Source organism: Kogia breviceps, chromosome 18 (genome assembly GCF_026419965.1).
Source record: "Kogia breviceps isolate mKogBre1 chromosome 18, mKogBre1 haplotype 1, whole genome shotgun sequence".
Lineage (NCBI taxonomy): Eukaryota > Metazoa > Chordata > Mammalia > Artiodactyla > Physeteridae > Kogia > Kogia breviceps.
The window spans coordinates 55,181,467-55,204,796 of record NC_081327.1 but is presented as its reverse complement, the minus strand read 5'-3'; the positions used below and the strand labels follow the sequence as shown (position 1 = coordinate 55,204,796).

Sequence of the window (23,330 nt, the reverse complement as noted above, 5' to 3'; positions counted from 1 at the left end):
TTTTATCCAGTAGATTTAACCTTTCGTGAAATCAAAGACTCAACCAACCCGGTCTGTTTGCCCTTGTGTTTTAGCTGGATAACTTGACCTTGATGGAGATCAACACCAGCGGGGCTTTCCTCACACAAGCGCTCAATCACATGTACAAGCTCCGCACGAACCTGCAGCCTTCTGACAGCGCCCAGTCTCAGGACTTGTAGGCAGAGGCTGGTTTGCAGAGGCCCGTGTCTGCCGGCAGGAGGCTCACTGGGGGGCCTGAGTGCTCGGGAGTGACAGAGGTACTCACATTTCCAGAGTTCTAGAACCGCTTCTGAATGTGTGCAAAAAAGTGCAGTGAAGCAGGGGGTGGGTTTATAACCTTGTTGGAAAGCAACAGGCTCGTGCTTAGTCCTCGAGACATTCTGTAATTCCGCGTCTGTGTCTGGGAGCCAGCTGTCCTTTCATGGTGAAATGAGAAAAGCATTGGCAGAACGAATGATTTCCCTAGCAGAGCTGTGGGTCTCCTGCACGGGACTACGGGACTGTCGTGTGCAGGTTGAGTGTTCGGTGATGTCCGGTGTTGCTTTTAAGATGGAGAAATGGCAGGATGGTAACGTGGCCGTGGTCATTTTTCTCCCTTCTTGACCCTGATCTCTTGGGCTAAATTTAGAGTCTGCTACAGAGGCTATTCACACGGAGGACAGCAGATGAGTGGCGAGTGACAGCCACCCGTAATCTAAGCCCTGATACACAATAAAGATGAAATCAACCCAAATCTCTGTTGGGTTTTTTTCCTGCATAACTGCCACGCAAAGGAGCAGGCCAAGTGGCTAGAATGATCTGATGGACCAAACTTGAGAGGTTTAGCAGGCAATTGTGAACTTCTGACCGACACTCTGGGTGTCTCTTGTTCTCTTGGCTGCTTCTGGGTAAGGCCCTAAAGCGTTGCTTATCAGCAAGAGGAAAGTCAGGGGAAAATCAATTCCGTGTTATCGAGTGTGTGAGTGAAGCTGGAGACACGATGCCAGGGGGACGAGTGGGGCCTATGACGTGGTTCTTGATGGACTGAGGGTAAGGCAGTTCTGGGCAGCAGTGGCTCAGGTAATGGTATTGGTGTTTTCCCCTAGGAGGAAAAGTTTCAGCGCTAGCATTGCTCAGTCCCTCAAGGAAAGTACATTACCTCGTGGGGGCGGAAATGATCGTCTAGTCCTGTAATGAGTAGGTTCGGTAACCAGCGGGTTTCCAATGGTAGCGCCGTGGGTCAAAAGCAGTCACATGCCATCTCGAGGGTTATGAAGGGTGTATGTGCGTGATCAAGTGGGCCTAAAGAATATGTGCTGGTGTTCTTACCCTTCAGTGTTTAAAATACAAACTTCAAGCTGTTCAAGCACTATTCCTCCATTCCCAGATGGGTACCCAGATGTCCCTCTCACAAGCAGCTATTGTTTAAGCACCAAAGGGCCGCACACGGAGGGATGAAGACCCAGAAGACCTGGTCTCCATCACTTAAGAGATGACAGGACTTGTCTTTTCATCTCTCTCTTATGCAGAATCCTTCAGATTTAATCTGGGGAATCTTCTAGAATGAAACCACATGTTACTGTGGCGGTTCAGGAGTCCTGTGTATCTCATATCTCACCCTGAATCCCCTTCTCTTAAAACCTGGCTGAGGCACAGTCGAATCTGTCTGCACACTTTACCTGTAAAGCTGTGTAATTGTTCAGCTCTTATTTTTATTTTTTGGCCTTATTATAACATAGAAAAGATTTTTCTCTTAAGATGATTTAGGAAGATTTTATTTTTTGGATGTTGTCAGAAATTACAGCAATATATTCATAAATACCTAATTACTACATTCAACAAATAATATTACAATACAGTTAATTCAAACAAGTACACTTAAAACAGGTTTAATTTCACAGCATCTAAACTGCCCCCCAGAGTGACCGAGGCACCGTTCCTCCTCCCTCCATGTACCGGTTGACTGTTCTAGCAGTTAAGTACAGGTACATACAAAGTAACACGACTGCTTGATTAGCGTGGTCTTCCTTGGGTCAAGGCAGAGTTAAAGAGTTAAGGTTAAGCGCTGGATCAGAGAGCTGGGGACAGGCTACTGCAAGTAGTAAAGTCGATGGTGTGGCTACTTGGAAGAGGACAGGGCTGCTGCCAAGTGGCTAATCCGCGCTGTACGATGAACAGCGTTGCGGGGCTGGCCATCTCCATCTGGTGGCAGGTCCCTGGAACTTGCTACACTTTGAGCCGCGGCCCAGAGGGAAAGGGAGGGGGGGGGGTATGCAGTCTAGTTTGGGAGATGTGACAGCATTGTGAGCTACTTGATGCAACAGCACCCCACGTACAAATTGAAGATTTCCTGTTAGAACACTTCAGTGCTTCCGCTACTCTGCTCAAGGTGTGGGCTCCTTTTTAATATCCCTTTGGGTTTCCCTGAGGGTGTGTAATCTATTTGCACGTTAATGCCAATTAAATGTTTTGTTTCCTTTAGAATATAGACTACACTGTCGAAGAGCCTATCTTGGTCACTTATCTGAGATAATGGATTAAGATTATGGTATTTCGTGTCAGTTTGGCTTGTTTCTACATGTGGCGCCAAGCTTGGGGGAAAGCTCTGGGTTGTTGCTAATGATCTGATTAAATGCAGAACCACACGACTCACTTTTGGAAGGGATCCCGCACAGGTTTAGCGAAACCCCCTTCAGAGGGCAGACGGCAGCCGTCTCTCCCAGGTGCCGTGGGAAGGCACAGGTCGTGAAGGACTGTTCACAAAAATACACAGAAGTTCCATGATCAGTTCTAGAGCAGATGTGGTGCACTGTCTCTTTCAAACTCAATGTGAAACAGCTGAAAAGCTTCAGGGATTCCATATTTCTGTCAGTTTTTAAGCCCTAACTGAAAAGAGGCTCTGATGCTACCTGCTCTTTCAGAATAAGCGTTTCCAGATTATAAAACTAATTATTAAATGGAACAAAAAACCCCCAAGATTGGGTACTGTGTCTCAGTGGTGCACTTTCGATTTCCAAAGACACTCTGTTACCTTTTTCTTCGCTTATTCATGTTGCCTTATGGGTTTGTATTTATATTGATTGTCCTATTACTTTTTGAGCCTTGAAATATTCAGAGACCCTCACAGGTAGGTGGGAGTATGGGGAAGCAGAGTGATGGAGCAGCTCAGAGGGGGCGCAGGGGGAAGGCAGTCAGTTCTAACTCGGTGACAGTGACACAGCCGCACCCCTGGGCAGCCATCCCGTTAACTGAACTGCATGCCGCGTCCTCCTCCCCAAAGCAACAAAACGCCAGCAGACACAGGCGCTCCCCTCAGGTGGTAACAGGATGGGGCTGTGCAAGTTATCAGATCTAGTTATCCCTTTGCTTTTTGGCCAGGACCCTTACCAGAGCCCAGGAGCAAAGGCATGCAGACCTTTCCTACTACTGAGGAAGGAGGACTGGGGGGAAGTGTTAAGATGTAACCCTTAGGCCTTCAGAGACAGCAAGCAGATTTTAGGTAGAGAAATTCAGTGACGTTTTGCCCTGATCGTTGGCAGTGGGGCTCCCTCTAAACACCTGTTGCCACCTGTAGCACACGGCACTCTCTGTGTCTTTGCAGGGGAGGAGGCCCCCGGAAGAGCCCTTAGTTCTCGTCAAGTCGTTTCTGTAGAGAGAAAAGCACTTGCTGACTGCTGATAATACTGGCGGCACTTTTTGTCTGAGTTTGCTAATAACTGGAAGATTCTTGGCAGACATACAAAGCAAACTGTGTGGGAACAGATAAAGTGACACAATGCCATCTGCCAGCAAGCTGTTCTGCGCAGCTAAGGTCTGGGGCCGAGGGCATGGCCGCTGATCACAGTGAGTAGCCTTCCTGAAGGTCAGCCAGCCCTTCCCCTGGCCCAGGGCGTGATGCTCGGGTCCCCTCCCCTCCCCTCCCTCGGGGCAGACCAACCACTGGCTGCTTTGGCCTCTGGTTCAGGCCCATTTGGGCAAGAGATGCCTTCCTGATCTAGATTTCACACTGCATGAACCTGCAATAACTGGGGCAAGAAGGGAGGGCTCCCCCCATGCTTCGCATTGAGACGATCACCCCCGCTCCTAGCCGCTCCTGTGGTTGGCACAGTTAAGTCAGTCCAAGAAGAGAAGCTCTGCGCAGACATTGTTCACCCTACTTCCAGACTGGCACAAAGCTCTGCACCTAAATAAGTGAACCCTATACAGTTTCTACTTTGCACCCGCACGGACTGCTGTAAGACGCCTCAGCATCCTGTCCCAGCAGCCGCTCCCTTCCTCAAAGGCTCTGAACGAGGCCCGTGTGCGCCTGCGCGCGTGAAGGTGGGCACACAGCGTCCGCCTGGCTCCCACTGGAGCCCGCCCCTCCTCGCTTCATAGCATGGTGCGTGGTGAACTGGCTGCTGTCCGGAGCAGGGGAGGGGCGCCGGAGGAGGTAAGATGGAACCATGGCTTTCTACAGCATCACTCTGGTGCAACTCAAAAATGAAGTGATCGCATAGGCGCCAGTGGTAAGCTCTTTTACTTTTTTCTTCTTCTTTAATTTTTTTTAAAAACACTTCAATATCTTAATGTCCTGACCAGCAGCAGTACAAACACTAAAAGCAAGGTTTTTTTTTTTTGCCCAGAAAAACAAAACAAAAAAACAAACAAAACCCCCAAACAGGAAAACAAACAACAAAAATCCCTCCAAACCACATATTAAAAATGGCAGGCTTTTTTATAACAATAATTAAAGTAATAAAAACATACAAAACTTTGTTTTTTTAATATATATACACAGTACAAGGCTGAAGCACCTTTGACTTTCCTCTCAAAAATGTGTTTGTATGAAAACACCCTGACCGCAGTAACAATCTGGTGGGTGTGAATAAATGTGTACATTTTCCCCCGGGAAGTAATAGAAAGGTACCTTCAGTTTGTTGATTTGCTTTTTATCTTTAGGTAACATAAGAGCTTTTCCGGGGAAAAGCCTTTGGGTGAGGCTTCAGTACTGTTGCTTTGTGTGCTCCTAGGACCTGTGGCTTTGAAGAAAATTTTTGCAGAAAAACTGAAATAAGCCCTTTACTTAAAAATGCACACCACCTTCCTTCCACTGAAGTAGATCTCAGTAGTCCCGGGGAGGACCGAGACCGGCCACCACCCCCTGCAGCCAGAACAACCTGCGTTCTCGAGGCCTAGTAACATGGCAACACAGGACAGAACACCAACGGTCCGATCCAGTCTTACACACCCAGGGGCTAGAAATGATCGAATTTTAGTGTTGGTAATGGAGCCTTTCATCTTCAGATTAAAAAATCATGACGTGGGGAAAGAATAAAACTGCCTTTAAAAAGAAAAAACTGGGTGTTCTACAGGGGCTGCTCGCTGAATTACAAAGGCGATTCAATTGCATTGAAGTCAAGGCGGGTTCGTTCTTTTTTCTGGAGCCTGGAATCCTTTGCTTCATGCATGGCACATTCTCATTTTTTTAAGCTTCAAACCTCCCAGTGAAAAATATTAAATATTCAAGGTAATAAAATAGATAATATTTCTATACTATAGGTTCGGCCTAGTGCAAGGGAAACCGTCACCTAGGATATCCCTTAAAGTAACCTCTAGGCCAATGCATTGCAGGCAACGCAAGGCACTTCCGTAAGTGATCCAGTTCTGCCTGGAGTCGCTCCCTTTCCGAAACGATCTTCTGTTTCTGGCTCCTCAACTCCTGGAGAGAGAGAGAGAGAAATTCACGGGGAACACTCATTTCACGCGGTAAGGAAACGTGTGTGTGGAATGCATGAATGTGCCGGAGGCCAACCTTCAGCACTTAGAATCAGTTCTAACTGTCCCCGAGGTTTCGGATTCTTACAGCACCTGCGCTCTCTCACAGGACAGTGTCTGGTGCTGTCTCAGCTTCAACCCTGAGATTTGAAAAATTAGCCCTGCTGCTCTAAAACTTTTGCTGCTTCAGGGGTGGCCAAGATGTGTAAGACCCGATCTGAGACAAGCCCCCATCCCATGGGCGAGAGGAAGCACAGCTGCAGGGCTGAGCCTGGCTGCGGGGGGGAGTCCGACTCGCCTTGAGGGCTTTCCTCCCAAGAAAACCCCCCAGGAGCCCGTTTTCATTCCTTTGCCCCGCGCGGTGGTGCCCTGGGACTCACCGCCATGCTGTGGGAGAGCTGCTCGGCCGTGAGACTGAGGCTGTAGTGCTGGGCCTCCAGCCGCCTGCACTGCGTCTGTAACACCTGCCGCTCTAGATTTTGCTCTGAAAAGACAAGCGATGTTGACACCTTTCCTGTATGCAGCGGCCACAGGCCTGGCGAGTGTTGCCCTCTCTCTAGAGCAGCCAGCAAAGTGCTCTCCTGTGGACCACACTGCTGCCAGCCCTCTCCATCGTGCTGGGAAGTAGGTTAAGTACCACTAAAGTAAATCCAACCCGGTGGCATGGAACGAGGACCAAGCACGAGCATCAAAAGGCAATTTTACGGGATATAGGTTAGGAAGTAATTAAGGATAAACGTGTAGCTATGAAAACTTCTAATGACTGCCTTTCCAAAGGATACTGAGCCTGGTTTTAACAGGAGAGTGACTTCAAACCTTCAAGAACAAATCCCTGCTTTAAGTCTCTTCAATAAGTGGTGCTGGGAAAAGTGGACAACTACATGTAAAAGAATGAAATTTAGAACACTCCCTAACGCAAAAATAAACTCAGAATGGATTAAAGACCTAAATGTAAGACCAGATACCATAACACTCTTAGAGGAAAACATAGGCAGAACAGTCTCTGACATAAGCTGTAGCAAGATCTTTTCTGATCCACCTCCTAGAGTAATGGAAATAAAAATAAACAAATGGAACTGAATTAAACTTAAAGGCTTTGCACAGCAGTGGAAACCATGAACAAAATGACAAGACAATGCACAGAATGGGAGAATATATTTGTAATAATGAGACCCACCAGGATTAATCTCCAAAATATACAAACAGCTCCTGCAGCTCAATATCCAAAAAAACACGACCCAGTCAAAAACAAAGGGCAGAAGATCTAAACAGACGTTTCTCCAGAGAAGACAAGAGATGGCCAAAAAGCACGAGAAGACGCTCAACATCACTTATTATTAGAGAAATGCAAATTCAAACTACAATGAGGTATCACCGCTCAGAATGGCCATTATCAAAAAATCTACAAACAATAAATGCTGGAGAGGGTGTGGAGAAAAGGGAACCCTCCTATATAAGTTGGTGCAGCCACGATGGACAAGAGTATGGAGGTTCCTCAGAAAACTAAAGAAAGAATTACCATAAGATCCAGCAATCCCACTCCTGGGCACATATCTGGAAAAAACCATGATTCGAAAGGATAGGTGCACCCTAATGTTCATTGCAGCACCGCTCACAACAGCCAGGACATGGAACCAACCCAAATGTCCATCGACAGAGGAATGGATGAAGACGTGTACATATATACAATGGAGTATTACTCAGCCATAAAGAGGAACCAAATAATGCCATTTGTAACAACATGGATAGACCTGGAGATTGTCACACTGAGCAAAGTCAGACAGAAAAAGACAAATATCATATGATATCACCTGTATGTGGAATCGAAAGAAATGGTACAAACGAACTTATTTACAACACAGAAATAAAGTCACCGATGTAGAAAACAAACTTATGGCTACCAGGGGAGAAAGTGGGGGGAAGGATCAATTGGGGAGACTGGGACTGACATGTGCACACTACTGTATGTAAAATATGTAACTAATAAGGACCCTACTGTATAGCACAGGGAACTCAGTACTCTGTAATGGCCTATATGAGAAAAGAATCCAAAGAAGAGTGGACACATATGTGTGTGTGTGTGTGTATATATATATATATATATATATATATATATATACACACACACACACACACACACAACTGAATCACTGTGCAGTACATGTGAAACGAACACATTGTAAATCAACTGTACTCCAATAAGAAAAAAAAAAAGAATAAATCCCTCCTTTGTATGAAGTGTTTCAGAGAGTGGAAGCCAGGGAAGGCTACGTGACTGACTTTACAGAAGCTAGAACAATCATGATAGCAGGAGTACAATAAAATCAAATACCACTCAAGAACATAAATTAAAAATCTTAGAAGTACTAACAAATCAAATTCAGCAAGGAGTAAGCAACATCAGAAAACATCAGTAGGTGAGAAAAACAAGGCTGTCATCTCAATAAATCTAGAAAATACATTAGTTGACTCTCAACAACCGCACACCAGAAAACTCAGCAGCAACTTACTGGAGCACTTGTAAAGTTTCACAGAAAAGAGCCCCACAGGTGTCCCTGTTCAACAGCCTACAAATGATCCTAGGCGACGCAGCATGACAAGGAAAAGGAAATGTATACAAATTCAGAAGGAAAGAACAAAACTTTTTAGTGGCAGGCCTGGTCATCTATGATCATCTAAGGAATAAGGGACAAGAAAAACTAAAACACCCCCAGTAACAACTAAGTGATACCTAAAACTACATCTAATAAAAGGAAAGTCAACCACTCACGGAGCAAAAATGATTTAAAGCCAAAGATGTCCATTTTCCCCAAATCTATAAATTCAGTGTACCTGAAAATCTAACAGTTTTTTGGGTGGAACAAAAAAGGCGATCCTAAAATTCACCAGGGAAAGCCAAGGGCCAAGAACAGCTGAGCTGTCAGAAAAGTCAGGGTGAGTTACTCCAGACAATGGGGGGCTGCAAAGCTACGGCAGCGACACAGGGACAGGCCAGGGGAGCACCCAGAGACAGGCCTGGGCGCGTGGGGAGCACAACCCCTGGGGAAGAGGCACCCCATAAACCTCTGGATAATTGGTCATCTGGGTGGGAAAGGAGTTGCGCTTCTACCTTACCCCACCCACAGAAATGAATAAATGAATTCTATGCACAAGAAAAGCAGGACTTGAAGACTTAGAAGGAAATGCATGCATTTGTTATCATGTCCTTGGGGTAGGGAAGGAATTCCAACAAGGCACCAACAAATAAACCCAGAAAAGATGGATACAGTACACTGTGTTAAAATAAAAAGGAATGCTATTAAAATGCAAAATGACGGTTCCATCTGAAGGAGAAAAGGAAGCAAAATGTAGGAGTTGATACTATACATAAAATAGGGTAAAAACAACAAGGTCCTACTGTATAGCACAGGGAATATTCTGTGATAAACCCATAATGGAAAAGAACTGAATGTATAACCGAATCACTGCTACACCTGAAAATAACACAACACTGTAAATCAACTATACATGTCAATAAAAAGTAAATAAACAAAATGTAGGAGTTGACACTGGTTGTGACTACGTGGGCATTTTGATTGTACTTGGCACGTTTTAAAATGCTTACTTTAAAATATTTGAAACGATCATGATATTCATGATAAAAATTAAGACTCCTGTATGATATGGTAATAAACAATTCGGGAGTGGCAGGGGCCTGGGTTTTGACATGCTGGTGGCCAACAAGGGTTCACCTCCTGTACAAAGCGCTGGTCCAGGAGGACCACAGAGCATGTGGGGGACACCGCCGTGTCACTGAGACGCTGCACACGTGAGCAGCCTGGCCATGCGGGGCTCGGCTAAGTGAAGCAACTTTGCACTTTCCAGGACCCTTGTACGTAGCCACAGGTGTCAGGACTGATAGAATGTTAAGCGCAATGGAAGACAGCAGAGGGCGAGCAGGCCCAGGTCTGGGCTGCCACGCTGAGTGGGGACAGGCGCCTGGTGCTTAAATTCCTCCAGTGAGGATGGCCTCAGGTTTGTCCGTGAGGACCTGCCCCTGTAAGTCAGCCCGGATACCCACAGAAGCCTGAGGAACGGTTCTGGGAATAGGCCAAACGGGTGACGGAGATGTACCTTCCGGTGTTTCTGCCTAGCTGTGGCCCAGGGACCCCAAGAACCCCGAGTGCTGCTAGTGCCACGACTTAGAAACAGTCCCCCAAACCTGGCGCCGACTGGCCCCTTAAGCTTTCCTTCCCTGTCTTTCCAGGGCCCTCGCCTGGGCCTGCCTCCCACTCCCCTGCGTACCTTCTACGTGTTCCTGGTAAGCTTCAAAAATGGCCTCGATCCCGTGCCACTTGCGCTTAGGGGGGTCCTCGTCGTCCTCCTCTCCGTCGTCGTCGTCCTCCTCCTCCGAGTCCGGGTCCATCTCCTGTGCCAGGGGGCCCTTCCTCCCGGTGGGGGGCTCCTGCTGCCCGCCGCGCTGCGGCAGAGGCAGCCGGCTAGAGGACCGCAGCTCGGGGATGTTGTAGTGGACAGAGGCGTCGACGTTGTGGTTCTGCTCTGCAGACAGCACAGCTGCGCTTCCTGCGGAAGAGAAGATGGCTCATCACAGGGCCTGTGGGGACCTGTGCTGGGGGCAGGCGACAGAGTCAGTGTGGCTGAGGTCTCCCCGCAGACAAGACGAAGCGTGCTGAGGTCTGTGCCCTGCGGGGACCAAAGACAGCAGCATTAGGAGGGCTGAAAAGAGCCATAAAGACGGCAGCAGGCAGAACAACCGAGCCCGTGCGCCACAACTACTGAGCCTGTGCCCTACAGCCCACAAGCCACAACTGCTGATCCCGTGCTCCGCAACAAGAGAAGCTACCACAGTGAGAAGCCCGCACACCACAACGAAGAGTAGCCCCCGCTCGCCACAACTAGACAAGAACCTGCATACAGCAACGAAGACCCAGTGCAGCCATAAATAAACAAGACGGCAGCAGGCCTGTATTCAATTAATTGCACCACGGGTAGGAGCTCAGCTGTGTTAGGCCCTGAGCTTCGACATCGTGTTCTGTGAAACTCTGGTCTACAGGGGGCCCTCAGTAAGTATCAGCCCCCGCTCCTCACGAAATGCAGGTGCTCCAGTCCCTGAACACACCCCGTGCCCTGCCAGCTACCAGGAGGCCAATAACTGGCGGGGCCCTGTGTAGACAAGGTCCGCTCTGCCTTGTGGCCCTGCTGCTGGTGGTCTAACAGGCACAAGGTGCCTCCCCGCGTGGACAGCAGCCTCGGGCAGTCAGTGGACCAGTACGGCCCAAACCGTCAGGGGCTGGGTGACTTTAAAGTCTGGAGGAAACAGGTGCAACATCAGGGAACGGTTGAAATGAGGCAGGAAAAACGTGTCCTCGGGCCACCGAAAAGCCTCTGTGGGTGTGTCTTAGGGGGGAGCACAGAGGAGTTTGATCTAGTCACACAGTGAAAACACTTCCTTCTTGAAAAGTATGGTTCAAGTAAATTCACAACCAACTTCCAATCAAGTGCCCCTCCTGCCGTGGAGAGCGGTGTTTTTGTAAAGATCACTGCAAAATCCACTGCCCTTTGCTTTTTGAGTATCGTTTCATCTCTGCCGACAGCATTAATTTGTCTGAAGCATACTGACTGTCTACAAGTGCTACTTATCTAGTCAGCTTTTCTAGGTTGCAGTAATAAAATTTCTTTTACAGGTTTTGGCGTGATAACCACATTACTTTCTTCTGGCTACTGGAGTATACAGAAATTTATTTTACACTCAGTAGTGACTTAATCACTGAGGATTCTTTCCTAATCAACGGGAATGAAAGGTACTGACCCCTGTTCTCTGACCTGCAGTGATTGCCACCAAAATGTCCCAGGGGCATGAGTCTGGGGGCTCTCACCTGGGGCTGGAGCAACCAGTACGTCACACAAAGCGCTGCTCACTGGGCCTATTTATCAAAGGATAGGGAGGTTTCCAGGTGAGTCTGTTATAGAAGGCATGCATCCTGTTTTTGCTGAAAAGGCTCCTTGAAGGGCCTTATTAAATTCAAATGGCCTCTCTTGCTAAGCTTCCTTGACGTCTGGTCCACGGACCAGCAGCACCCGGGCACCCGCTCCAAGTGGTGCGCTCTCAGGCCCCACGCTGGGCCTGCAGAGGCAGAACCTGCCTCTATCGCCAGGTGCCTCACGCACCCTGAGCGGCGCTCCACAGCGAAGCCAGGCGGCGGCCTCGTTACCTCTGTGCTTCTGCAGGGCTTTCTGGGTGGACTGCAGGACGGACTCGTGGAACTGGTGCGCGAACTCTTCCGCCACGAAGGGCTCCCACGGCTTGCTCTTCCCGTTGATGCCGTGGGACAGCGGCACAGGGATGTCCTTGGGCGCGGGGCCCCGGATGTAGTGGAGCATGCTCAGGCTCTTCTTGCCCCCAGGGGCCTCGCTCGGCCTGGCCTTCTCACCGCTGGCGGGGGCTGGCTCCTGGGCTCGGTCCTGGGGCCGGAGCTGTTCCAGTCTGCCAGGCTCCGTGGCCTTCTGGATGTCAGATAAGGAAGCAGTGATACCCACAGGCTTCTCCGTATCCAGAGAGGCTTGCTGCGTGGCTGGTTCTTTTAGAGACAGAAAGTGAGGAACATGTTAAGACCTGCAATGTGAACGGGCCAACCCTGATGTCTAGAGCTTACGCTGAATGAAGACCTAGGACAAAGGACCCGGACTCCGGAGCCAAAAGGTCAGTGCGCACCGTGTGGTCTGAGACAGGGTGTCTTTAGCAGCAAGGCCATCCTTGAAAGGTGCCCCAGGAGGGCATCTGAGAGGAAGAAGAATCTGAAGGAAGGAAGAATCTGAAGGAAGGAAGAAGCCAATCGCTTTCGGTCATCCCAACGGCAGGAAGTTACGTAGCCCGACCCGACCAGAAAGATCCAATTAAGAGCTGAGAACAGGGCCGGACCAACAAGGTTTCCTGCCCCTTCAGCAGGACAGTGCAAGAGAGTCAGAGCCACGAGAGAGAGAGAGAGAGAGAGAGAAGGTGTGGAAGCAGGTACTGGAGGGGCCTGCAAGGCAGAAAGAGCAAGACAAAGACACCGGGAGGAGAGCGAAGGGTGGATGGACGGGAGCACAGAGCCCAAGCAGCAGGTGCTGAGACCCGGGCCACCGCTGGGTGGACGGACAGCGGCCAGAGCCACACTGACCACCGGGCACAGTCTGCCGCAGCCGGGGCCTTCCCCCGAACCCTCTGAGCCCCGACCGCCAAGGCTCGCGCTCCGGCCGAGGAGATCCTTCCCACGCGCAGGAAGCTTGAGAGAGAGAGATGGAGAGAAAGCAGCACACGCTGTGTCCAGGAGGAAGATGACCTGGGGTGGTGGCCTCTGACCCTGGGCAGCCCCCGGGACAGTCCCGGGCGGTGGCGGATGGGGCTGGCCTTACCGCTCAGGGACCCAGCAGGACTGTCCCTCGGAGAGTTCCTGAGCGGATCTGCCACCGCTGCTGACAGTGCCTTCTGCTTCACGGCCTGGAGCAGCTCAACAAGTCTCTCTTTGTCTATGAGAAAAGCAGCCCGAGATTAACAAGAGGATCGTGTCATTCCTGGGAGGGAAGGGGAGCAGGAGTCCAGCCCAGGCCGCGACTGGCAGGCACGAGTCGTCCTTGAGAACGAGAAACACAAAGCCACGGGGACAGGCTAGGTTTAGAGGAAGAAACCGCACTTTCCAGCGAGCCCAGACTCCTCTCAGCTTCTACTACGTAACATTTCAGCTGGGCTCGAGAACGGCTGTGTGTGCGTGCAGTGAATAAGCGGTACCTGCGAGCTTCTGGGGACAAATTCTTATTTAAAAGAGAAAAAAAGTCGGCCCCGACACAGGAAGCAACCCCGAAGAGCCCCACAGAACCCTGGGAAGCACAGGCTGCTTCCTGACACAGTCTCCTCCCCGCCGCCTGCCAGGCGAGTGCAACTCTGCCGTTTAGGGAAAAGGGACACCGACCCGGTGACATCTGATGCCACAGATTCCCGACGCAGTTCAGGGGCCTCTCGCGGACTGAAAGTTACGTGGCCACATTGCAGGCGGCTCCCTCCAGGAATTAAGTCAGGCAGAAAGATGCTCTTTACAAACAGAACTATGCACGCACGTTCCCAGGGATTTGCCTTGGTAATCGTGTCACTGCCACTTCAAGAGAAAGCAGGAACTCCAGCTCACGGGTCCAACACAAAACCCGAATGCTACACCCCCGCTAATGAAATAAGTGAAAGCAACTAGATGGCCAAGAAGCACTTTTGCTTTCCTCTGACTTCCTTCTGGAAAGAGGTGAGCGAGCACCAGAAAGGGGAACGTGGGGGTGTGCACCCCAGGAAGCCCTAGTTTTCACCTGCGCCACCGTCCTGGCACCGAGCTAGCGTGAGCGGCCGACCAGGGAAGCGGGCGCCCCAGAAAGTGTTCAGGCCGCGCCACGGGCTCCAGCCCAAGAGTCAGCCCCCAACAGGGCGCGTGGTGGCCCGGCCGGTCTGGGAGCACCTCTCAGGGCAAAATCGTCCACTCCCAGTGGGCGTTGGCTGTGCCCAGCTGCCGCGGGCCCCCCCAGGCCTCCTGCCGTCAGAATGCGAGGCCCAGCGGCCATGAGAGCAGCCGCCAAGAGAAAACGCCCGCAACCGAGGAGTCTGAGCACCTTGCTAGGGAAGGCGCACGGCCACCCCCACCCAGGGCGGCTACAGGCGCCGGGAGACCCGACGAGGGACGAGAGCAGGCGCCAAGCTCACGGTGGGCCGTACACAGACATCAGCACGTCTGCAACTCCACCCGGCATGAGACAAGAGAAAACAGGCTTTGAAGGGGGCCGTGCGAGTTTTCGACGGAGAGCAGTGTGATGGCGGAGACAGTGGGGCAAGTCTGTGAGAGCAGAGGGAGCCAGGAGGAAGCCCGGGGCCCCGGCTCCTTCCTCAGAGACGCGAGGCCCCGCCCCGCGCAGGCCTCACCTTTCCTCTTCTCAGTGCTGATGTGGGTCAGGTTGAAGATGGTCAGGAACCTCCTCTTCTCCTCGAAGTTGGGGCTGCTGTTCATCTCGTCGGGGCTGTAGCGGGTGGACAGCGCCAGTCTCGGCGAAGGCGTCTGCCGCTTGCTCTGAACCGTCGGGGGCGACGGGCTTCTTTCTCTCAGCATCCGCCGCCGCTTCCTCCGCTTCTGGGTCAGCAATTCCTCCTTCTGCTGTTGGGTGGTCAAGCCAAAAAGTTGCAAAAACTCTAGCTTCTAGATTGGGAAAGAAAACAAATGAGTTTGAAACCACTGGCAGTGGCGTGCTTCCACTGACCCAGGGGCCCCTCCTGGGGTCCTCGAAGCTCTTGTGCCGTGGCCACTCCGCGCAGGGCCTGGGAGGAGGAGGGCCCTGACGGCATCCCAACAAGCGTGGGAAAGCCCAGAGGCAGGCACCGAGGCGGGTGCCAGCAGCCCAGCCCAGAGCCTGATCACAGCGACGAACCCCAGGTACCTCGGAGGACGTGTCCAACTTGAGGGGCGGCTGCTCGGCCACACAGCGGAGGTGGGCCCTGACCTCCTCTTCGTCACTCTCGTCGTAGGAGTCGTCAAGGTCGTAGTAGTACCCTGGGGGTGGACGGATCTATTCAGCTGGGCAGGGAGCCTCGACTCGCCAGTGGACACACACAGGGCACGCCACCTGGCAGGCCAGGCCCTACTGCCCTTTGAGCACCCCCAAAGCCAGATTCCTTGCACCCCAGGTGGAAATGCGCATTAACCGCTAGTCCTAGGGCTTCTCAGGGCCGGCAGGTAGAGGGCAGAAGGCAGGCACCCAGCTTCCCTCGGATCCACAGACCCCAAGTGACCAGGCGGCCTCCTGGCCAACACCAATCCCCCGGCAGGGGGCCGTTCATCACACAGGCCCGGGGCCACGTCCATGGCAGCCCAAGGCTGCCTGCACATCCGCTCCCTCCTGCTCGGGAGCGGACAGGCACACTCAGGTCCCGGTCCCCTGAAAGCTACAGAGCATGCGTGCAAACTCCTGTGCAGAGAACGGAACCCCTGCACCCGAGGGCACTGTGGCTCTCCCCCCGCCTTCTCACAAGGTGAGTGGAGCGGAAAAACCTTTCTGGGGCTCTAAATTTAGCCTAGACCAACAACATAGACCAACCAAGACTCACTCAGCCTTGGCTAAGAGCTAAGAGGCTGAATTCAACACCATGCAGAAGAAACTGGTCTCGACCCCTGATCCCTCCTGGTCTGATAGCAGGTGAAGGTGGGGGACAGCCATGCTTGCCCCGGGCCTGCTCGCCTGTTCTCCGTGGCTCTTCGGGGAAACCAGGGTGCCGCTGGCTGAGTCCCACCCCACCCTGTGCAGGAGCAGGAAGGAGAGGCGGCCAGAGCTCCTGCCCCCACCCAGGCCGCCCACCTTCCTGTAACTGGGAAGGTAGCCCCAGGAGCGGAGTCCCTGTGGGGCCCCGGGCCGCGCTCTCAACAGTCTCCTCCCCTTTACACCGCACTGTTAGTACTTCAGACTGTCTTACTGGCCTCTGTTCATCACCTATTAACCGTGCGTGTCTGTGGAACTGTCACAGACAGCCTACGATTTGGCTTTTGGGGATAACACGCAGTGTGGCAAGACAGACGAGGGGGGCCCGGGTCTGTCTCCCCAGCAGAAGTGTCAGGCAGGAGCCAGTGAACCTGCTCCCTGGAGCCGCTGAGACCCCAGGGCAGAAAGCACCAGGGAGAAGGGAGAAGGGAGGGCCGGGGCCGCCAGGGACACCAGACCTTTCTCCTGGGCCTCCCGCCGCCGGCGCTCCTCCAGGTCCAGCTTGCTGACCAGCCTCCGGCGCTGCTGCAGGAACTCGTCGTAGACGTACGTGGGGTCGGGTCCCCGTTGCACCGGGGGCCGGTAGGGTGAGCCCGGCTTCAGGGGCCCGGGGGGCTCCCCGAAGGGGGCCGGTGGGGCGAGCGAGGCCCGGGGCTGGCCCAGGACGGTCTGGGTGGACGGCTCGAGCTCCGCCAGGAAGTGTGTCGGCGCGGGGGGGAAGGCCTGCTGCTCCAGGCCCCCCACCTCACGGGGCGGCGGCTGGTACTTGTCCAAGGGGGCAGCCTCTCGCTTCCGGGGTCCCTCCTCTGCCTTCTCGGGGCAGTAGACCCTCTCCACCTTCACCAGCGGGACGGCTGCCTGGCGGCTGGGCTCAAATGGGGCGGGGTGGCCGTGCAGAGGGTGGCCCTCGGGGGCGCGCCGTGTCTCCAGGGTGCTGTCCATCAGGGACACCGGGTTCCAGAGGGCCGTGGGCACCGAGTGGTGCTGGGGCTTGGGTGAGATGAGGGGCGGGGGGCCACCAAAGTGCTGCGGCGGGTCGCGTCCTCCCGGCTCGTGACGGTTTGGTCCCGGCCTGCAAAGGGAGCGGAAACAGCCATCAGCCGTGAGGGCCCGGGCGCGCCAGCCACCCTGGCTCCCGGGCCGCCTGCCGGGAACCCCGAGCCGGCCAGAGCTGGAGGGGCGAGCAGGCCTCCTCTTGGCCACGTCAAAGGCTGGAGGGAAGACGGGCCTTCCGCTCCGCCACCTTCTTCTCTGTGGACAGCTCGAGGCAGGCGTGTGCAGGCCTGCGTTGCAGAGGACAGGGAGCCCGACGTGGGCTCTGCGGGTCTAGGGCAGAGACAGTCCCAGCCCGGCCAGACCCGCTCGAGCCCGTCTCTCACCCGCAACCTCACAGCAGCTCACCCTGTCCCACGGCTTCCTGAATTCTGAGCACGCCGAGAACAGACCCATCCCCGGCCCGACCCCACCTTCAGGCGAGCCACGCAGAGAGGGCCGGCCTCCTCTCTCCCTCCGTGCTCACAGAGAGCAGCAAGAGCCCGGCCTCGGGGGTCCACCCGGCCTATACCTGCTTCCATGGACACCCTCACGGCCGGCAGCTCCGCCCAGAGAGCCAGGCCACCTGCCGGAGCACGCACCCCTCGCACGCAGGCAGGGAGGGAGCCAGCGGGGACCTTCCATCAGACACGCAGCCTTGCCCTGAAGCTAAGTGCCTCCTTCCTCGGGGCATTTAAGACGACGCTCACCTTCCAAAGGACTACATGGCTGCTGTTTCTCCAGAGTTTGTCTATTTTTTAAGGGAAGCCCCACGCTGCCACGGAGACCCAGGGTGAGGTCTGGGGGGAAGGAAGGGGAAAGGGAAGAGGCCACGGCAGGCACTGAGCAAGTCGTCTTTCAGGGCTCCGCCTGCCTGGCCGAGGAGGGGGCCGGCTAATCAGAGCCACCAAGGCCACTGCGCCTCTGCTGGGCGGATACGAAAGGGAACCATATCCAGAAGCGGTCAGTCCTTAAGTAAACAGCAGAGCAATGAAACCTGTTAGCGAAGCAATATTTCACGTGCTGCAGCCAGGCACAGGCTGGTTTTCTAACCGGGAGTCCAAGGGCCCGAAAGACCATCAGGTTCGCGCTGCTGTGGGGGCCACCGAGGCCAGGTGAGGGCCGAGGCAGAGGCCACCCCCGCTGGGGGCGGCAGCACACAGGCCCTGACAGCTGCGCTGGGATCTTGCAGCCCCAAGTGGAAGAAGACACCCTCAGGAATCAGCGTGTCCTGAGTTTATCAGGAGATGCTGGACATGTGCTGACTGCTCGCCCCGTCCCCTGGGTGTGACGAGGACCAGAGGGACCGGCTGCAGCACAGGCCTCGCTGTGGCCACGCCGAGCGGTGCAGAGGCCGGAGGAGGTAGGAGGCCCAGGCAGGGGCCTGGCCACAGTGCACTCCTGGTCTCACCCGATTAGCAAGCGAATCCCCTCAGTGGACGCAGAGGCAGGACTGCTGGACGGGCCAGCCATGCCCAGGACACAGAAAAAACCCCACCAGTCAGCCAGAAGCTGGAGAAAGGGGGAGGGAACAAGGGGACGTTTACAATGCCTCCGACCCAGACGTCACCATGGACGTCAGGGGCTGGGAAGAGGCTCAGATACCCTCCCACCCAACCTCCTTTGTGCAAAGCTGAAGGAGATGGGCCCAGAGAGGGGGAGCAGTGTCCAGTGTGCCCAGGCCTGGCCAGGCTCTCGCCACCAACTCCGGCATGGGGCTCAGCCCGGCCCTTCAGAGTGAGCCCTGGAGGGAGGGAAGGTGGGGTGGGGGACACGAGGTGACAGCCAGATCAGCAGACAGGGAGCAGCGAGGCCCCAGGGGCAGCTGTAGGAAAGGGCCCAGCTCACAAGGCAGGTGTCGGCAGCCAGGGGTCCCAGAGACAGGTGCAAAGGCCTCTTGGAAATTTTTTTAGAACAGGGCTGGAGAAACGGGTATTTTTTTAAATTACAAAAGCGGTAAAATTAATTTCTTGTTTGATTAAAAATTAGAGGGAGTCCCCCTTCTCATTAAAAAAAAAAAAAGTTTGGGCCAAGGGAGATGCAAAGAACGGACATAATTACTGGATGAAGGCTTCTCCCTCACCCTCCTTCAGGCACCACGAGCGTCCCTGCTGGGAGGCAGCTGGGCGGAGTGGGAAGGGCCCGGCCGTAGACACAGGTTACTCGGGGATGGACGGCCCTGAGCAACTGCCTTCCCTCCTCACCGCTCCCTCCTCCAGGCCAAGGCGGGGGTTAGAAGGTGAAATGAAATACAAGTGGCAACACTCGCGGGCTCGCAGGCAGTCAATCACAGGAGCTCCTTAAACGCAGGCTCCCTCGTGCAGACGCTGCCCCCATCCGCCCCCATCCCCGGGCCCACCTGGTGCTCTCAGGCCTGTGCTCCGCGTCTGCGGGCGCCGGCGGCCGGCCCAGGTCCAGGTGCTGCTCCAGCACCTGCTGCCGGAACTCGGACACCTGCGACTGGCGGTCCTCCTTCTCCTGCCGCAGCCGCCGCTGCCGCGCCAGCCACTTCTCCTCCTCGTTGGTGCGCTGCAGGAGCAGGGCCGTGGCCGCGCTGCTGCCCGGTAGAGAGAAGAGGCCGTGGGTGGAGAGGAGGCCGGGCACAGGGTGGTGCGGGGCGGCCGCCGGGTGCAGGGGGTGCTGCACGGGCTTGGGCACCTGCAGGCCCACGTCCTTCAGCTTCTCTGTGGGGGAGAAAGGCTGTCACGGCGGGATCTCAGCACCAGGCTCAGTCCCTCCCCGCTGCCCGTCCTCCCGGAGGAGACACCACCCTCCAAGGGCCTCCCCGCAGCCGGGCCAGAACAGCCGGGGGCTTGGATGCTCCCGGGCGCTCGCCTCATCCGGGTGACACGCTGGGTGTAGGCGTGTGGGACAGGCTCACGCCCACACGCCAGAGCAGACTTGAGCTCTGGGAATCACCCGAGCCGGTTGCTACAAGGTAGGTTACGCGTACGTATAATAAAATAAAACGTTAAAAACTAAGGTTAAAAAAACTTAAAACTATCCCTTCCTAAGAACGCTGTTACGTTTTCCCATGGTGCACAGTCTTTCAGCTGTCCACCTACATCTGTTTTCTCTGTATCCTGTGCCTCTCCCCCCGGCTCCCTGTCCGGAGACATCAGGATCGTGGGTTGCAAAAGGCACGGTGTGAACCCGCTGCAGGCCAGCAGGCAGACGCTACACAGCAGGGCCCTTTCCTCGTGCAGAGGCCCAGCACGGTCCTTCCCTCGGGTACCTGCTCGGGTTGGGGTCAGCTGCTCCGAGGCCTTGCCCCGCTCCTCCGCGGCGTGGCTCCGCAGTCCGTGCAGCTCGGCCACGGGCAGGAAGGCCGGCTCCAGTGCCTTGGCGGCCAGCAGCTCCTTCTCGCGGGCCCGCTGCTCCCGCTCGCGCTCCTTCTCACGCTCCTTCTCGCGCTCCCGCTCCAGCTCCTTCTCACGCTCCCGCTCGCGCTCCTTCTCACGCTCCTTTTCGCGCTCACGGTCAGCCTCCCGCTCGCGCTCGCGCTCCCTCTCTCGCCGCAGCTCCTCGTCCATCTGCATCCTGCAGGGCGAGCACAGGGAGACGTGACCTCCATCGCAGGGGTGCTCAGGGTCGTCCGCTACGGAGAACCCCCAGAAGCGAGGAGCTGACGCCCGGGACCAAGGTTTCCGTGCAAAAGCCAGCATTCCCATCCGGATGGTGACGGGAGACGGGGCAGGTTCTACTTTTGTTAACGCGCCAAGAAACTCTAAGTCCATTAGATCACAAGTTGTGCACAGACTCCCGAGGCGCCACGGAAAGCTCACGGCCGAGGGCGGGAGAGTCTGAGGATGCAGCCTCGTCAGGCACTGACCAGGAGCTCAAAGCACCCACCGTCACCGCCCCTTTTGCAGGCCAACAGACCCAGGACACGAGTTGCCAAGGAGCCCGCCTGGCCGCACACAAACGGCCCAGCCCGGCTCTGCCGTCCGGGGAGGGAAGAGCAGAGGACACCCGGCCTGGGACGGGGCTTACCTCTCGGCACTGAGGCTGGACATCCGCTCTGAGTGCAGCGCCGCCAGGGACGAGTGCGAGAGCTCGGGCGGGTAGCGGACCCCCGAGAGGTGGAGATGCATAGCTGATGGATGCAGTGGGGGCAGGGAGCCGGGGGTGGGGATGGGGTAGAAAGGGGAGCGCAGGGCCGAGAGGCAGTAAGAGTCGTCCATCCTGTGCGAGAAGACGGGGCTGGTGAGCACGGAAGGTAAAGGAAAAAAGGCAAGGCCCAGCCCTACCACCAGGCGCCCCAGCCAGGTACGGTTACTGATCCAGGGGCGCTGGACAGCACAGGACGGCCACAGAGCCTCCAGGAAGGCCCTGCGGAAAGGGTCCACGTCCACAGCCAGACCCAAAGCCCCTTCCTCCCAGAGGCCAACAGATGATAACAGCTCAGGGCTCCAAGGCCCTGCGGGCCACCCCCAGCCAAGTGAGGAGACTTCCGGGTCTGGGGAGGGGTGGTCCACAGCATAACTGCCGAGCCGTCAGGGAGGACGTGGGAAGCTTCTACGGAGAGCAGTGGTACAGCGCCGTCTCCAGTGGGGTTTCCTGGTCACACACAAACCGTGTGCTCTGTGCTTTAACGCTTACGTGCACCAGTGGAGCCCACGGCGGGAGAGGGAGGAGCTGGGGCAAGGGCAGCTCCAGCTCGGACAGAATTTCCCTCCGGGGGCGGTCCTAACGGCTCACCTGCAGGCCTGCTAGGAGCGGCCGCCTGGGGGCTCCCTGGGAATCTGGCCCCAACCAGTGTCTGCCCAAGGGTGCGTGGGGAGATCTGGGGCGCCTCACCTGAAGGCCGGGTGGGGGAAGGGGTGTGGGGCCAGGTAGCTGGGGTGGTAGTAGGCCGCGGCGGTGGCCGGGTCCAGGCCCAGGGGAGGCAGGGAGGACACGCGGAGGTCCTCGGCGGTGTGGTAGGGCCGGAAGCTCCGCAGGTAGTCCTCCGTCACCGTGCTGGGGGGCACCACGTGGTGCACGGGCCGCTGGAGGCTACGGGAGGGACGGACAGAGGATGGAAAGCAGAGGTGAGCCCCAGGCCGGGAAACGGGCCAACCTCCCCGCCCCTCCACCACGCCTCCCTCGCAAGGACAGGCCCTGGTAGGAGGCCCAGGGTACAGGTGGACAGCTGCTGCTCCTTGGGCCCCCCCGGCCCCCCGTCATCCTCAGCAAGTGGGCGCAGGGCTGCTACCCGCACCCTGGAGGGACCCCTGGCCCCGGGAGCCCCAAGCTGGGGGTTTAGGGTCGGGCAGACGGCAGAGCCAGCCGTCAGCTCAGCGTGGAAACGGCCAGCAGGCGCAGACGGGGCTGCCGGCCCGCGGCTGAGCCACCATCTGGCGGCTCTTGGGCTCAGCTGGCGTGGCCGGCCTGGCGGCCAGAGCCTCAGGGGTCCAGAGCCCAGCATGCGTGCCCCTCCCCGGGCCCCGACCTGCACTTACTTCAGCGGAGGAAAGCGGGAGTCCTGCACCACCGAGCTGGGGGAGATGCCAAAAGGGTAGGGGGTGCTGAGCAGGTGGGAGGGGATGGCCGGGCCCCCTGCCTTCTCCTGGGGCAGCGGGGGCTCCACGATGAGGCGTTCCCGACCGCTGCCGCTGCCCCGAGAGCCAGCGTCTTGCTAGAGAACGGAGAGCAGCAGGTTAGGGCGGAGGCAGGCGGCTCAGACCATGGCCAACGATGAGCCAGGCCTTCCTCTAGACTCGGCCGTGCGTGTGCGTGTGTGTGTGTCAAGCTTTAGAGAACGATCTAGAGATGGCCTTTCCTTACGGTTTTCCACCCAAACCTGCAGTATGAGCGGCGTGGCAGGAGGAACAGAAAGGAGGACACGGGTTCCAATGATGCGTGGGTCTGGACTGAAACACATCTGGGCGACAGGAAAGGACACACACCCCAGGATCGGACTGGGGTCCAGACGAGTGCCCGTGAGGAGACACAGCACAGTAGGGCCGCCTGTGCCCTCCCAGCACGGATCTCCCACAGCTCACACCTGCTCCAAACTCAGACGCGGGAGCTGGATGATGCTGGTCCCCGCACAACCCCCAGCCGCCGGGGGTGAGCTCTGCGCTGCACAGGCTGTGATGGAACCACGCGGAGCCCGAGGCCACTGATCGCCAGGCGTGCGCCGGCATCCCAAGGGGCCAAGGCGTCAGCTGTGCTGCCAGCTGCCGGCCTGCGTCACAGATACCTCTCGGCCCACGGTGCCCATGAAGGACGTGGACGAGAAGCTGCTGCTGCCCTTGGGCAGAGGGTGCCAGCCTGTCCCCCGGACAAACCCCGGG

At 55.7% G+C, this 23,330-nt stretch overlaps 2 protein-coding genes across 16 annotated transcripts in view; one reads left to right on the top strand and one right to left on the bottom strand.

Annotated features, from left to right (window-relative positions):
* The window catches only part of GINS2 (GINS complex subunit 2), a 47,371-nt gene extending 39,530 nt beyond the window's left edge, over positions 1–7,841 (top strand). Inside the window, exons 5-8 of one of the 2 annotated variants that reach the window (XR_010837985.1) lie at positions 75–278; positions 3,602–4,508; positions 5,614–5,748; positions 5,867–7,841. Coding sequence is in view for 1 of the 2 variants with exons in the window: in XM_059045524.2 (XP_058901507.1) it covers positions 75–200 (126 nt within the window). In the remaining variant the exon portion in view is untranslated. Of the gene's footprint in view, positions 1–74; positions 2,485–3,601; positions 4,509–5,613; positions 5,749–5,866 lie in introns of those variants that run through there. The other variant, XM_059045524.2, reaches the window with a different exon arrangement.
* The window catches only part of GSE1 (Gse1 coiled-coil protein), a 418,214-nt gene continuing 396,643 nt past the window's right edge, over positions 1,760–23,330 (bottom strand). For 11 of the 14 annotated variants that reach the window (XM_059045487.2, XM_067020279.1, XM_059045488.2 and 8 more), the window contains 13 exons: positions 22,494–22,669; positions 21,850–22,047; positions 21,043–21,234; positions 20,285–20,589; positions 19,409–19,733; positions 16,476–17,089; positions 15,202–15,314; positions 14,693–14,963; positions 13,153–13,266; positions 11,970–12,335; positions 10,042–10,320; positions 6,138–6,241; positions 1,760–5,701 (listed from right to left, as the gene is read on the bottom strand). In XM_059045487.2, coding sequence (XP_058901470.1) covers positions 5,567–5,701; positions 6,138–6,241; positions 10,042–10,320; positions 11,970–12,335; positions 13,153–13,266; positions 14,693–14,963; positions 15,202–15,314; positions 16,476–17,089; positions 19,409–19,733; positions 20,285–20,589; positions 21,043–21,234; positions 21,850–22,047; positions 22,494–22,669 — 3,192 coding nt within the window. In that variant the 3' untranslated portion in view covers positions 1,760–5,566. The remainder of the gene's footprint in view (positions 5,702–6,137; positions 6,242–10,041; positions 10,321–11,969; positions 12,336–13,152; positions 13,267–14,692; positions 14,964–15,201; positions 15,315–16,475; positions 17,090–19,408; positions 19,734–20,284; positions 20,590–21,042; positions 21,235–21,849; positions 22,048–22,493; positions 22,670–23,330) is intronic. The other 3 variants (XM_067020280.1, XM_067020281.1, XM_067020282.1) reach the window with 3 other exon arrangements.